Raw genomic sequence first — 16,136 nt, 5'->3', positions numbered from 1 at the left:
CAAACTGACCCTCCCCTCTCTGTTTTGTCAATATTGTTTGTCTTTTTAAAAAAAAGGCTCTATGGGCCGAGCCCTGCAGCTCCTTCTGGCTGTTTCTTCTTGTTTCTTCACCGTGGGCTCCTTTCCCCCCCTTGGCTCTGGGCTCACTGTGATGCGGGGGAAGGAGTCGGTGGCCCCTCTGGTGTGGTTTTCATCAGGGTGCCAAAAGCTGCTAGAGACCTTTAAAAAAAAAAATAATATATTTCTATATCTGGTTGTTTCTGCATGTGTCTAATAACATGGCCCTTAGAAAGCAATTTGGATTAATTAGAATGTCCGGGCACTTTTGTGATAAAGACATGCCGAGTAATTATCCAGTGTCCAGAATAATCTATCGAGCTTGTGAAGTTTAAGTCTGAAAATTATTCTCCCCTAAGTATTTGTCTTTCTGGCTGTATTCTGTTATTAAATTTGTTTTCCCACAAGTTAGATAAGAAGAAATGTAATTATTTAGCTGGCAAGCTTAATGTTGAGGTGAAGAAAACCAGTGAAGGTAAAAGCGTGATTGCCTTGTGTTTTTCCTGTAATAATACATAAATATTTATATACATGTAGAATTACATGGTGATGATGCACTTTGTAGAAGGCCAGAGATGAAATATAAGGAAATAAAAGGTATAGACATTCATTGAAACTTCAGTATGTCCTATAATTCTTGTCTATGTAGTCGAAGAAATGTCAAATGCAGATTTCTCCCATAATTATAATCCATCCTCACTTACATCTCTTCTTGCCGCATTTCCTCGCTCTCCTTTAGGCCCAAAGTCCACGTCCTGAAGGACCTTGTTCGGTTTCTTATGCTCAGAGGACACAACAGGCCTTTTTACTCCTGATAATGTTTATTTTGGATTAAAGAAAACACGAAATCAAAGGCAGTCTAAATATAATCACCCAGTCTGGCTGGGGGAGCTCATCCCGCAGCCAGGGTCGGCGCAGTCTCCTGGCAGAAGTGACTTTCTGAAGGGATATTAAAAGCTGCCCGTGACTTTCTTATTTCCAAGGAGTGGATTTTTTACCCTTGTGGGTGCTGTTTGGGACACATTTGCACTGTCTGAGCGCTCGTCTCAGCAGCCCCTGCCTCTGATGGGATGCTGGTCCTCGGGGGATGAACCGGTGGTGCTCGGGTGGGAAAACCAGGGAAACCAGGCATTGGAGTGGGGCTGTGTGGGGACACGAGGGTCCCTCCCGCTGTGAGGAGCAGCTCTCAGGAGAAGGCAGTGACTGCAGAGGTGGCTGTGCTGGTTGCCCCGTGCCGGGGAGGAGGATGCCATGGGAGAAACGTCTGGGGTGCGTGGGGACCCCGGGGCAGACAGCTCTGACAGGGGATGGACCCCAAGCGTGTGGGGATGAGTTTGAAGATGACAAGTTTACGGAAAAAGAATGCAGAGAGCAGCCCTGTGAGCGTTTCCAAGGAGGAGGTAAAGCTCCTGGGGCCAGGCAGGGGGAAAACCAGGTGGGGATGTGATGGCAGGAGCTGGGAGATGACAGATTCCCAAGGGAAGGATTCCGGGCCTGATGATCAGACCTGATTTCCTGCCCGATGCAGCCGGAGTCAGCGGTGCTGGAAAGCTGGAGTTCACCTGGGGAATGTCCTTTAGGAGGACACCCAGCCTCGCTGCAGTGATTTCAGGTGACGGGAAGCTTATTGTCAAAGGCTGGAGTTTTTCAGTGCCTGGGGTTTTCCTGTCTTGGCTTTTCAGGTCGGGGAGCAGCGGGGATGTGGCTGCGTCGGGAGCTGGGGGGAGCTGGGATCCAGCTGGGCATTGCAGAGCCCTGGGCTCCCCGGGGCCATGGGGGACCAGGACCTGCTCCCCCACTGCCTGCCTCCTCCCATCCCGGCTGTTTTGGTTGAAAAACCCTAAACCTGTCAAAGCTGAAAATGAAAAACAAGCGCAAGCTTGCTGGAAAGCAGCGCCTTTCCCCTGATTACATTTCAGAGCTCTGAAATAAATGTTGTGTTTCACCGAGAGGTCGGTGGAACAGCATCGTACCTGTACCCTTCTCATGCAATTGGTAGTTCAAGGTTAGTCCTGGCAGTAGTTTATGTAGCTCATCTGTTTACAGTAAAGCCTTCTGCATTAAATTTCTCTTGCTCTGGGTTTACAGCAAGATTTTTCCTCTGGTAGAGTTGTTGTTGCTGCAGCAGGTGAAAACTTCTAATAGAGAGGAATAATTTATCAAGGATTTTGTTATGGAAGCTAACTCTGATGTCCCAGAACTACTGCTTTAGCGCTAATGAACACGTCTGAACAAGTCTTGTAAATGCTATTCTTAAATGGAGACTGCTCCAGATATCTGAGATTGAGAACACATTTGTATCATATATTTACTGAAGTTGTAGATAGGAATTTCCTGGTCACCACACTATTTGTAAGGGAGATGAAATAAAAATTCATAGTTACATTCTTCCCCACACGCAGTATTTTTCACTTGCTGTAGGAGACAATTTTTTGCTTTCATTTAGGCCATAACTTGTCTCTAGCAATTGGAGGAACCAATTTGCTGCAGGAAGGGAAACGGGCACCATCCAGGCAGTCATGGGATAATCTGCTGTGTGTATTCAGTCCCGTCCTGATCACTACCACTGAGTATGAGACCTGGGTATAATATTTGGGATGTTAATGGGAGGCCATGGCGTGTTTCCTTACTCCTCTGGTCCCCAGGCAAAGTGTCGTGTGCGGGTACCTGTGCTCCCGGCAGCGCGTCGGAGCATCGCAGGCTCAGGAGCAAAATGCTTCCAGTATTATATGGAAGGAAATAAAGAAAGAAGTGAGCTCCAGAAACACTGTTTAAAACACCGTTTTACTGCTTGAAATGCAGCTGGTACCCTCGTGGGGTTTTTTGTGGAGGATCTCGGGGAGGGGAGCGGGAGGATGTCTTACTCTGAAGGCTCCCTGTTCAAATGAAGGCCACTTGGAGACATTTCTATGAGTATAGATTCTGAATTTTGCAATATCTGTTCAGTGAAAGTCACTCACAGGAACTCAGTTTTGCTCCTCATAATATTCAGCCGTTTGCCGAAAGTTTAACTTCACAATGAGATTGTAAATAAACACTTAATATAGATAAATTCATATTGACAGATTTTCGATGTATTATTCTCTGAAGACAAGAAGGCCATAGGCTTTATTCTCCTTGACTATGAAGACACTTTGCTATATTGAAAATTTAGGAATAAATATTCAAATCACAGCCTTATTTTCCACAACATAACCACGGATGCTTGTCTAGAAATGCAATTATGAGATAGGCTCAAATACTAACGCGACAGCTTTCATTTAGTCTAATAACCAAGCTTTGAAGGATGATTGTTTCGCATTGTACCGCACTGCAATTTGTTTCCACTGTCGTGGGTTTGTGTGTGTCTGCGTATTACTTTCAGAAAATGATGTTGTGCTGCTGAGCTTTTCTATATTTCAGCCTGTCTGCTGAATAAGTCTTTACTGTTGTCTTTATCGGGCTACTTTCAAAATCAATGAGATTTATACTTGCAGATTAAAAACCTTTTAAAATATGCATAGACAATATAAGGTTCAATTATATGTTTGCGATGAATGGAGAAATGTGTACACATAAATAAAACATAAAAGCTGCTTTGCCATGTTTAGCTTCTGGTTCTGATTTATTTTCAAAATAATTAGAATTTGTGAATCTGTGTTTGGATGCGTGAGCTCCAATCACTGCAAGTGTGTTTGTGCTTAACATATCCTTGGTGCAGATACATCACTGCTCAGCGACCGACTCCTCCGGTGTTGGAAACGTAGACAGGGTATGGAAATTGTTTATGTAAAGGGAGAAGAAAACAAACCCACCTGCTGCTGTCACGTCCCGAAACTGAGCGTAGGGCACATGTGGACTCTGTACTTCTCTGAACGGTTGAAATGACCCTTCTGAGAATGTCTTGGCTGTGACCCTGTGGGCTCTGGTCCTCAAAGGGGTTGGGTTTTGGCATCTAGAAGATCTTGAAGGGTGAGTTGAGGCCACGGAAGAGGCAGTGGTCTGAACCTGCCATGCCCTGTCTCCCTCTGCTCCATTGTGCAGGACTTTGATGCCAGCCTCTCCCAAACGTGCCGCTGTCTGAGAGAGCACCCTCTCCCATTGCCCGAGTGCCTGGTGGGTTAGACAGACATTCATCTGACTCTCAGCAATGTGGTGCAAATACAGCTGGCTTTCTGACACCAGTTATTTTGTTATCTGTAGCATTTAATGGGCAGACCTTGATTTTTCCCCTTTGAAATACCATTGCCTGCTCTATCTGCTGGAGGTAACCCTTCTGCTTTCTTGGGCTGTGATAGAAATAAACAACCCCCAAAGCAGATTCAGCTTTAGCATAAACTTGAGAAATACAGAATATGCCTCTTCTGAAGCTGTTCATGCTCTCTCTTTCATATAATATCTTTGCAATTATGATTTAGATGCTGTGGTGTGTCATGGGATAAAAGTGTGACAGAATATCCATATATGCTATTTGTAAGCTGAATTTAAATCACAGCATGAGGTTGAAAAGACTATTGCTGCATAAGCAGCTTTGTTGTACCATATGATTACAAAAATGTGGCCATTAGAAAGGTGATAGGGTCCCTGTACTCCCATCACCTTGTGTGAGTTCAGCTAAAAATTGGCTTGAAGTATTAGCTCATAACAGACAAGATCCTTTGATGCTTTGTTAAGATTTCAAATTACCTCTAGCAGAGTGCCATCTATTATTTTAATGCTGCTCTCAAGCTTTCATTCTATCAGGGCTGGAGTTAAAATATGAAGAGCTGTGCATTCGTGCATTGCAATGGATGGGCGATCAGCACTGATATTTTAACTGATGTATCCTAGGAGGAATATTCTAGTTAATACTGTAAAATCAATGAATATGCACTAGTATATATAAATGTGCTGTGCTGGTCATATCTCATCCCCAAGATCTGCAAACCAGCACAGCTTTATGGCCTTGCTAGTTTATGGGCAAGCCAGCTAAAATTCTTAACAAGTTAAATATTTCACTTAAAAATATTAAGTGCTGAAGTTTCATAACGGTATGTGTGCCTTTGTCTTTATTATCAATAATCTCTCTGGTGCAGTGGATAAATATTTCTGTTTGCAGATGGGAGCTGTAAGAATTTCCCTGTCCCTGGCTGTGTGTGTCGTGTCAGCTGGGGGAGATTTTGGCTTCTGTCTGTCTGTGCCCATCCCTGTGTCAGGGAGGACAGAGCCAGCCTGAGGGAAGGAGCTGGTGCCTCCTCCTGCATCAGGGGATGCACAAATGCATCTCGGTGACGTGCAGAGGGATGGGGGCATTTGGAGTCTGCCCCAAGTAAAGAAGGATCTTTAGATATCTAGGGCTAGAAATAATAATACTAAAAAAAATAAAACAAATTGGGATGCACAAATGCATCTCGGTGACGTGCAGAGGGATGGGGGCATTTGGAGTCTGCCCCAAGTAAAGAAGGATCTTTAGATATCTAGGGCTAGAAATAATAATACTAAAAAAAATAAAATAAATTGAATTCCGAATGTAATATTATTATATCAAAATATAGCTAAAACAAGAGAAATTAATATATATATATAATATAAATAAAAACGAATTTTACTTCTGAGAAGTGATTGCTTAGAAGTGATCTTTGTCAGGATCACGTAAATGCAGCTTTATGCCCAGTGAAGAATTTGCACACAAAAATCAGGCAAGTGTGCATCCAACAGGCTTTTGCCATTTCAGTGTAAATTCAAACACTAATTTCTGGTAGGTTTTTTGCAATTTTTTTTTTTTCAAGGAATGTTTTGAAACAAAAAAAAAAGTCTCAAGGTATGACAATTTACTGGGAAAACTAATAATTCAGATGATAATGGCCTTGCAAACAGGAAGAATACCCGTGAACAAAAAGAACCTATTTTTTTTTATGTTGGGGCAGGTGTGCTGTAACAAACCAGCCAAGAAATGTTAAAGAAGATGACGTCTTTACATACACAGAGGAACATGCTTTTGTCTCTAAAGGAGCAGTCTTCAATATGTATGAAGCTTTTGTGTCCAAGCTACAGCGTAGGCTGAGATTTTTATTTAGGTAATTCTCTACAGGACGCAAAGTGAAAGGAAGGTTGAATTCCACTTGGGCCTCACCTATTTCTAAAACAATGTGCAATATTGACAGTGGTGTTGAAATCCTGTTCTGCCTTCCTCAAAGGTGTTCTATTTTTGTAGCAGCAGTGCAGGGGGAACTGTGCTTTTTGGCACAGATTGGTCCAAAAGGGTTGAATGAATTATTTTTAAGAATCAGAAACTTTTTGAATTGGATCATAGACCCTGCTCAAAGGAGCTTGGTTATGAAGAAGGCTCTTTGCCCATGGAAAAGCTTATTAGACTGTTAACTGCAGAAATGGCACTTAGTGGAGCTGTGAATTTAAAAACATTCAGGAAAGTAGGTTATATCCATATTGCTGCTTCGTGCCTTTGTTTGCTTCTCCTTTTGCAGAAGGCTTTTGGGCAGGTTTTGGATGGCCACGTGTTTCATGTGAAGGTAATGTGGGTGGGTGGCCTTGCCTTAGGGATAAAAACCTGGAATCACAAGCCATGCTTTATACTACCCACTTTGCTCTTGTACCTCCTACTGGATAATGGATAAGTGTGACTGATAGGACTTTTTTTTTTTCTCTAGTTGATTTATTTCCAGTGTTTTTCCTGCCCTGTGGCAGTGGGGGAATGGGAGAACCTTGCTCCGAGATGAGGGCAGTGTCGTGGGAAAAAAAAGGATTTTATAACAGTTTCAGTTATGCTTGTGTAGGAAGGGAAATGAGGCTGTAGGTTCATTATAAATGGACTCAGTACAAGAATTTGTAGGTGGTAGCCATTTGGAATGCATTTGAGGAGACACAGGTATCTGTCTCCGTGTGCCTGAGCACCTCAACACACGGGATAGACAAAGGGAAGTGTCCATGGTGAAAGTATAAATGGATGATTCCTAATCCACAACATGTAAGCTCATTGAGACTGGTGTTATGTCCTTATTTATTAGGAGGACAGTATTATATACAGCCTTGTGAGGAGATAAAATGCTTATTTTCATCCTAAGACAAATTTTTATTAAGATTGTGGATCCTGGTTTCACGTCATGTGTCCAAGGATCTTTTAGCCTTTAAAAGCTAAGAGATCATGTCCTGTTTGGCAGCTATAGAAGCCCAAGCTACGCCAGAAGCTCATCATTATCACAAGTAGACCTGGTTCTAAGCACAGGTCATCAAGATGAAATATAGGGATATTTCATATTTATGGAAACCTCTCATTTTATTATGTGTTTATAATTCATTTTTTTTTCATTCCTGCTTTCTGTCTGAGTTGATAAAACGCTCCTGTGAGCCATGTGGAGAGTACTAATTGCTATAATTATTGTTCCCTTAATTGCTACAATTATTTTTTTTCTGGAGTAATTCATACAAGTACTTCTTATTCTAGAAAAGGAAGCAGGAGAGACCTTGTAGATATGGGAAAATACTCCCAGCTGGCCAATATTATTCGGGATGTCTTTATACTTTAGTGCTATGACAGTTGTGCTGGGGATGAAGGTTGATTTATGTGCCTGGAAATGGGCTCTTTCATATGCTCTTTTCAGGTTGGAAATGAATTAAAAAAAAATAATAAATGCATTCAATTAGAAAGCCAGTGGCAGTTATATTTTGCAGCATTGGAGGTGTTTGTTTCAGTAATGGGTTGCATCCATTATAATATTGGTAATCAAGGAGTTGTGAATTTTAAAGGGTCTGATTAAGCAGAGCCATCCCCTGGAAGCAGGACGGTGCAGCGCCTGGCTCCATGTTGTTGGGCGGCAGAGCGGAGGCACGGCGCTCTCCCAGCAGCTTGGTTGAGGTCTGTTACTGCTCTCTTCAATTACACTAAGCCCTTTAATAGGACTGGCCTTCCCTCTTAATTTCCACCCCACAATCTGCGTGGAGCTTCTAATGTTTATTCATGATGTGTTGAAGCTGGAGTCCGTGCTGCGCAGCACGACAACTCGGTGAGATGAAATTACAGATGACTTCTCCTTGTAGTTCCCCGTGTTCTCTCAGTCCATTACCCTTCCTGACACTGCTTTATTCTCCTCTCACTGTCACTCTTGAATTCTCTGATACCGAGAGGTCCACACAGCAATGACCTCATCCAGCTTTTCATTGACAATTTGTCAGGAACACCTTTAGTTCTCCATAAATATGGAATTTTGCCATCACACTTGGAAACTCCCACCAAAAAATAGAAATTGCATGAGGTTTGGGAGCTCTGACATCGGTCCTCACCTGGAGATGCTGAGCACTTCTGAAAATCTCTCCTTTAAAATGTTGTGGAAAGTGGGGTTTACTCTGTTTGATGGACATGTTAATAGTCCTTGTGGTCTCTAAGGTCAAGTTGAGAGAAGATCCATTCACCCATTAGCTGAAGTCATAATTCTGGACAAGTAGTGGGAGCTGGACAGCATGGTGAGGCTTGGTGGAACGGGCCAACTTGAATGTAAGCAAAATTCCTGTAGATGAATCATTCATTGGGTTTATTTTCTTAGTGTTTCTTTTGTTGTTCTTGAAGATATTTCTGTTTTATTGAATGCACTTCTCCTCCAGGCTCAGCTTCTCATTTGTATTTTATGTTGTTGATATTTGTATTTCTGTACCTTATGAAATATCTATCCAATTCCCTTGTAGGTGATTGTGTTGATCTCTAATACATCATTAGGAATTCACTGTGGGATAAAATAAGAGAGGTGGTGATGTGAGCAAACAGGACCTTGTTTGAACACCGGTAGCTTTAGTAATTGGTAAACAGAGTGAGAGAAACTGATGTGAACTGTAAATAGATTAATGGTTTTGAAAATGTTCTGTTATACAAATGCCCTTCTTTAGATGTGCTGCTTTTGTGCACTGCTCGGAGGAACTTGCTCCTGTGGTCTGACTTTTGCAGGTTTGCCATAAGTGAACACCTTATAGCCTGTGGCAGAGCTGTGCAGAAATACTCTCTATTGCTCTTAAAACTGATCCACATGAAAAAATTTTTATTATTAATTGTTTTGCCTCATTTTCTTATTGTCAACATTTGATTCTTGAGTATAAAAATCAGCTTGAAAAGCACTACGTCTAAAATTTCATCATGAAACATAATAAGGAGGGATTATCAAAGCACTTTAGAAAGGATTTGTTCTTATCATTACCTAAGACTGTTGGGAATATTATTCCCTAGTCTTTTAAGAGCCCCAGAGCAAGAATTGCAGTCATATTTGTTTTTGTATGCACCTTTCAGGACAGAAATAGGGCACCTGCTGCTTGATTGACACCGCCAGAAAAATCTACCTAAAGCTACTGATTTAATGGTGCTTAGTTTCCGGAAGGGCTGGAGAGGAGGAGAACAAAATGCAGAGATATTATTTGTTATCTGCACCCCCCGCCCCCCCATCAGTGTGCTGGCCAGTGAGACCACCCCACGGACACCAGCTCCTGAGAAGTGGAGTGAGCTTGCATTCCCCCTCCAGCCAAGTGGGGATGGGCAGAAAGATTCATTCCTATTATCCTTGCCAGTTTTGAGTCATAATCTCATCCTATTTTGTATCTCGGGTAACATTTTCTTCCTGTTCAGAACACTGTGAAAATGTAGAGGAGTTTTGCCCAGAGAAAACGTGTAGTTAGAAACTTCAGATAATTTTAATTCCAGGCAATGAAAACAATTACATGCAGTTCACAGGATGCTGAAGCTGTTTGTTATGCAATTTGAGATGTAAATGGTGAAAAAAGGGTAGTTGTACTAACTGATGATTAAGTCCTGACATGAGAAATTTCTACACGAATAAAAGCTGAGACCTAAACAGATTGGAGATTGTTAGTCATCCATCAGTTCCCACCAAAGGGTTTTGCAGCCAAGGGAAAAGTCTTCAGGCATCTTATTTCTGTAAACTTAAGTCATTGGCAGGAATGTGCAGTTTGTGTAGACTGACACCGCGCTGCCACGTAAGATGAGTTCAAGAGGTTTTATCGAAGTGGGGTATTTGATTTTTTTTTTTTGTCTATTGTCAGGAAGTCAAATCAGTAAAAGTTAATAGGAAACTGAAAGTAAAAATGCAGCAAACTGTGAACTTAATATTACCCTGGTGGGAGCTCATTAATATCTCAACAGGTATACTCATGCATTATCTTAATTGCGCGCGGTTCTTAGGGAAATTGCCTTTTCTGAAGTTTCCTGACTACTGTCACTTGGTGAGTTGGGTTCAGGTGCACCATTTTATTAATCTTTTAATAGGTTACTGAGGAGACGGTGGCCTGGCTCACTCCCGTTGGAAGTAGCAGAGCAGCAATAATTAGTGTTATGGTGCAATTGTTATGTGCTGGCAGTTCCCCCAGCTCTGGAGAGAGCTGGGCCATCTCCTGGCACTGGGTCTCGTGTGTGTCTCCAGTTGAGACACTTGGGTGTTAGTGAGGACCTCCCCGCTTTCTCTTGTTCTGCTTGAAAAGAAGGGTCTAGAGAACAATGAGGGGACGAGGACATGGGATGAGGCGATAACAAAAAATGAGTTTGAAATGGAGGATTGGAACAAGTTAGTATTTCGGTTGCTTTTTACTCTGGAATCCACAGTTCTGGACCTGTTGTTGGCTGATGTTTGATGTTGCACAGAGTGACTTAGGAGACCATCAGAGGGACGTGTTGGTCCTTGGAGTGTTCTCTGCTGTGGCTTTTGGTGCAGCTGCTCACAGACAGGCCTGGCTTTTCAAGCAAGACAGCCAAGTGTCACCCAGAGAGAGCTTTTCATTAACAGAAGAAAATTAAATAAATGAAGAATAATGTTCAATGTTAAAAATAAATTAACATTAATTAATCACTGACTAATGCAACGTTCCCGGCATTAATCATTGACTCTCAGTGTAATCAGAACATCAGCCAGGGAAGCGACGTGTAGAACTCCGGATTGGGGTGTTTGCCATCGTCCTGTAAACACGAAAATCGCCTTCAGGAAAATCTTCCTCCCACCCGGGTGATCTGCCCTCTCATCTGCCAACACCCAAGTGGCCTTGGGAAAGCTTCAGAAAGCTCCGAGTGTCTTCTGGTGGTGAAGGCTCTCAGGAAAGATGCTGCTTCTGCACACATGAAGGAGGAGCACAGGCTTTTCCCGCTCGGATTGGGGTGTTTGCCATCGTCCTGTAAACACGAAAATCGCCTTCAGGAAAATCTTCCTCCCACCCGGGTGATCTGCCCTCTCATCTGCCAACACCCAAGTGGCCTTGGGAAAGCTTCAGAAAGCTCCGAGTGTCTTCTGGTGGTGAAGGCTCTCAGGAAAGATGCTGCTTCTCCACACATGAGGGAGGAGCACAGGCTTTTCCCGCTCCCAGCCTCGCTCCGTAAGGGCCAGGGGGATTTTTATCCCCTGAGCTTTATGGATCACAACTCTTCTGCCAAGACGTTACAGCCATTTGGAGAGCAGCTGTAATTCCCTGGAGCTTTTTGATGTTCCAAACGTGTTTCAGAACAGAAAGTAGGAAAATGCTATGGAAGAGAAAACCTGAGGCTTTAAACTGAAATTTTCAATGTGAGAGACCAATGACAAGCAGATTTTACCAAAATGAAAGAAAAAGAGACAGAAAATAGTTATCTGGTTAATTAAAAAAAAACAACAACAAACCAGCCTCTTTTAAAATACTGTGCTGTGATCCTGACATGAAGTCACTGTAATGTTTGCTGGCTTTGTTGGCGTCCCAGGGCTTCCTACGGCAGCAGGATGTGATGTCTCAACCTGGACCTTTGTGGCACCAAAACGAGAATGAGCATGGCTTAAGGGGAGTGATGTGTTTGAAGACTTGTAAAAACAGGCAAAGCTATAGGAAAGGGGCAATGCAGACCTTTTTATTTAAGTGCCATTTAGTGTGTAAGTTGGATGACTTTGGCCAACTTGGGGTTGGGTCTTGATGAATTAGATCAGTGCATTTTTATTTTCAAGTGCACTTCATTGTTGGCAGGAGCTGAGGGTGCGTGTCTGTGGGTTACCCAGTGAGCAGCCATCAGCACACAGCAGCAGGGAATGTTGTCCTTTGGATGTTGGTGTGATGAACGTAAGCCCTGTGAAGAGATCTTGAGAGGAGAGGGAGCCTGGCCATGGGGCTGTGACTGGAGTTGTGTTTCCCAAACTGAAGTCACTCTCAGTAAAAACAAGGCAGTAACGGAGAGGAACATGCGGTGTGAAGCACAGGAGAAAGGTTTCCAGCTGAGTCAATGGGATGTTTGTCCACATCCAATTGGGTGTGAACGTTAAAAAGGGAAGAGAAGGAGAAATGCCAAATTGTTAAATTTTAGCCGATGCAAACAGATGTTCGGTTTGGACATCTGGGATATTGCCTGCGTGTGTGGGGAGGCGTGTGGGAAGGGAAAACATCTTTCATAGGTGTCTGACATACTGGACAAAGTTGAACTCTACAATCTATATTGTATCCATTTAAGTACTTTTCTCCCTGTATTTGGACAAAATCTTATGAAAATTCTACTCCTCATACATAAAGCTTCATGTTACTTTTAGGTATCCTGTAGGAAATGTTGGTAAAAACTCCCAATATGTGCTTTTTATACTGCAAGTGATTGAAACAGCCAGAAATGCTTAGTGTTTTATGGGCAGAGGAGAAAGACTAAAAAACCAAAAAGTCTCTTTAGTAATATAAGCAATGGAGCAAATTCTGTAGAAGTTTTGCTTTTTGTACACGTGCAGAATATGCTCCTTTTGATTTTCAGTTGAAAAAGCAGTTGTTGGCATGTTGGAATACAAACACTTGCCCTGGGTAAAAATTCATTTTTCACCCTTTCTTTTATTTATAACTAAAAATGCAGCCCTCAACTATCAGCGCGGCTCTGTGTGTGGGACTGTGTGTTGTGAACCTGATGCTTGTCTAATTAATAACGGGTAAACAGCACCCATAAAGCCAGCCTGGTTAACTGTTCCACTTAATATAATACCATCCAATGAATAGATGAATTAAGCTGATAAGCAGCTGAGCAAGCTCCGTTAGCTGCTTTGTACAAATGAGAAGAGAGCGATCCTAAAATGTCACCAGTCATTTATTACAAGAGCAATTGCAGGCACAGACAAATTAGGAATTTCAATTATTTTTGACGGCCAGGGTGCCCAGCTCTTCCTGTGCAGCCGCAGTGGTTGGTGTTAGCTGAAAGTCATCCCTAAGGTAGATTAAAAATAAAGAACCCTGATAAATTGGTGTAATCGATCTATTTGTCTTTGAGAGTGGTCCCCAAGCTTTGCTGGCCCCCAGGCGAAATCCTGAGCCAGTAAATCATGTACCAGTGGTCAACGCCATGCTGGGTTCTTCCCCGCAGCCTCAATTTTAACTTTTTTAATTTTCTGTGACTGAAGCACTGGAAGGTCTTGCAGGCGACGTGCTGTCCAGAAGCCACAGATCTAAAACAAATCTGGCAAGGCTTTGTTGAGGAGGCTGCTGCCTTGCATTAAAAACCCAGAGCATCCCAGCTTTCAGCTTGATTAGCCACCACGCTGGGTCTAAATCGGTGCAAAGGAGTGACACGTCGCATCCAAAGGAAAAACTGTGCCAAGTGATGGGGGAGTCAGTTCTCCAGCATCCACAGTGACAGCCCCAGCACCCGCTGGAAGTTTAAGTGTTTATTTAGGTTTAATAATTCATAGCAAGGATGGTCCTGGGCCCCGATTGAGCCCACCCCCTGCTCAGGGGTCCTGCAGGGGCAAGAGCGACCACGAGCCGTGGTTGGCTCAAGGATGACACTGAATTAAGTTAATCAAATCTTAATTAAGTCACGTGTAATGGTTTGTTATGCTTTATAAGAAAACAGTAGATATTGCCTTTAGACACAGGAACGCGTCTCAACAAGCGTTGGGGTATTTAATAATGATGGATGGTTTGGGTAAGTTCTCTTATCTGCTGGGTCCTTTGCTTCATGGGTCTGTTTTTACTCTGCTGTAGAAGTTGGTCTGTCCATGCAGATGTGCAGATACAAGGCAGATTCTGTAGAAATACTGCATTTGCTCTTGTCTGCTACTGACCTCTGTGGGAACCGACGGCGCCGAGCCCTTCGCAGTGTGGAGCCTGGGGAAATATAATGTTTATTCTTCTGAGAAGGCAGAAGAGCTAATAAATACTTGTAGGAATGCTGTGCAGAGGCAGAATATGAGAATGCAGAAGATGCTTGTACTGAGGCATGAAATACTGACCTTTCTGCAGTCTAGAAGTCTCAAATCATTATATATGATCATGTTTGTGTATATTGCAAATCTTTTTTTTCCCCTCCTTGGCATCTCAAGTGAGAATTATGGCAGGTTCCTTAATTTAAGGAACAGTCCCAGACTGTTACTCAAACAATTGCATAATGTGTTTGGGGATTAACATACTGTCAGCCTGATAACTGCTTAGGGACCTTTGTTATCAAGGAGAAAATAGCCCTGAACAATGTTCTGTGCTCCTGTTACAGCAAGTACCATCAGCCTCCGTCGTGCTCTGCTGTGAGGAGGAACAGCGAGAGCTGGTTTGCTGTGGGCAGGCAGGGTCTTAGGACACAGAATCATAGTGGTTGGAAGGGACCTCGGAGATCATCGAGTCCAACCACAAAAAAACAAAAACAAAAACAAAACCAAAAAAAAAACAAAACCAAAAAAAACCCAGCACCCCACCACAAACCAGTAATCTTGGGCACTAGAGCATGCCCGGCTGAACCTTGGCCAGGTTCTCTTTGTGGGAAGGAGATGTCCGTGCTCAGCAATCTTGACAATCTTTTTCATCAGAAAGAATCAAAAATAAACATCCTTTTGTTTAAACCTGGAGTTGCAGTTTAATGTTTAAGAGCTTCTTCATCCTCCAGAAAGGGATGAAGGCTCCTTCTGGCTTTCAGCCAGCGGTGAGAGGTAGAGACGGAAACTCGGTTGTGTTCAGGATCCCAAATAACCTGATGGTAGTAAAACCAGAACTCCAATAAAAGGACAGAGTGAGAAAAATGGTTTGTGTGTGCTGTATTTGATTAAGATTGCCTGAAAGGGGAAACAATTATGAATGTGCACGTATACAGTCGTTTTCTGTTGATTAATGATTTTTTGTGTGTGTGACTTGAAGTCGATGAAAAGACTGTTTCTTTGACTGGTACGTTGTAAAGGAACATGGTGGAGAATTATAGATGGATGCAACGCAGATGAACCGAGGCTCAGCTGAAGCTAACTGCTTTAGCTAACTGCTGCAAGAAGTGCAATGAGTATATGAATATGTATATTTATCAGAAATTATTTTTTTCTACAGATCCCACAAATCAGTTATGCCTCAACTGCACCAGAGTTGAGTGATGACAGGCGCTATGATTTCTTCTCACGTGTGGTTCCTCCAGATTCCTTCCAAGCACAAGCAATGGTGGACATTGTGAAAGCTTTGGGATGGAATTATGTGTCCACTTTGGCATCTGAAGGGAATTATGGAGAAAAAGGAGTCGAGTCCTTCATGCAAATTTCCAGAGAGGCAGGTAGGCAACGCCCGTCCTCCCTCCAGAAAACGCTATAGAAGTAATGAATGTTATTTTGTACCAAATGTTACATTATTTTTCTGGAACGTGTATTTGATTCTAAAGGTGCTCCAGGTCTTTGCAATGCCTCTGTAATGGCTCCTAGATACTCTCATTCCTAAATCGCTTATGGAGTTTCAGAGAGTTTGAAACCTTAGTGCTTTTCAATCATTTCTGGAGAAAATAGAAAAATCCTGAATCTTATCAAGTTCCTGCTATTCCTCTGGATGGCATTATGTTATGTTGACATGGGTAGACGACAGTTTTGAAAATGCTGAGCTTTTATCTCTCTGCAGCTAGCAATTCTGTGAAGACTGTTTGTTACCAGACATTGACTTGTGTCGCGCTGTTGCTGTTCACCTTTCAGATCGCTGTCTGATTTGTGTTGCTTTTCTTTCGCATGTCTCTTGAGTGATTCAGTTGAGAAAATTCATAATCTTTTACCTGAAGGCTCAAAGATTACTGACCAGGGGTATGGAGGCAACGCAATCAGCGGGGTGGTGCGAGGCACATCAGACCTGTGGTGTGAGGCATCGCATTTGGCTTGTTACTGGTTTCATTTAGTGGTGTCCCAAGA

At 42.7% G+C, this 16,136-nt stretch overlaps 1 protein-coding gene across 2 annotated transcripts in view; it reads left to right on the top strand.

Annotated features, from left to right (window-relative positions):
- The window catches only part of GRM7 (glutamate receptor, metabotropic 7), a 292,383-nt gene that overhangs the window by 87,799 nt on the left and 188,448 nt on the right, over window positions 1–16,136 (top strand). For both annotated transcript variants that reach the window (XM_014946806.1, XM_014946805.1), the window contains exon 2: window positions 15,304–15,520. In XM_014946806.1, coding sequence (XP_014802292.1) covers window positions 15,304–15,520 — 217 coding nt within the window. The remainder of the gene's footprint in view (window positions 1–15,303; window positions 15,521–16,136) is intronic.

Source organism: Calidris pugnax, unplaced genomic scaffold (genome assembly GCF_001431845.1).
Source record: "Calidris pugnax isolate Ruff unplaced genomic scaffold, ASM143184v1 scaffold81, whole genome shotgun sequence".
In the NCBI taxonomy this organism is placed as follows: domain Eukaryota; kingdom Metazoa; phylum Chordata; class Aves; order Charadriiformes; family Scolopacidae; genus Calidris; species Calidris pugnax.
The sequence above is the reverse complement of the archived record's forward strand: the minus strand, read 5'-3'. Positions and strand labels throughout refer to the sequence as shown.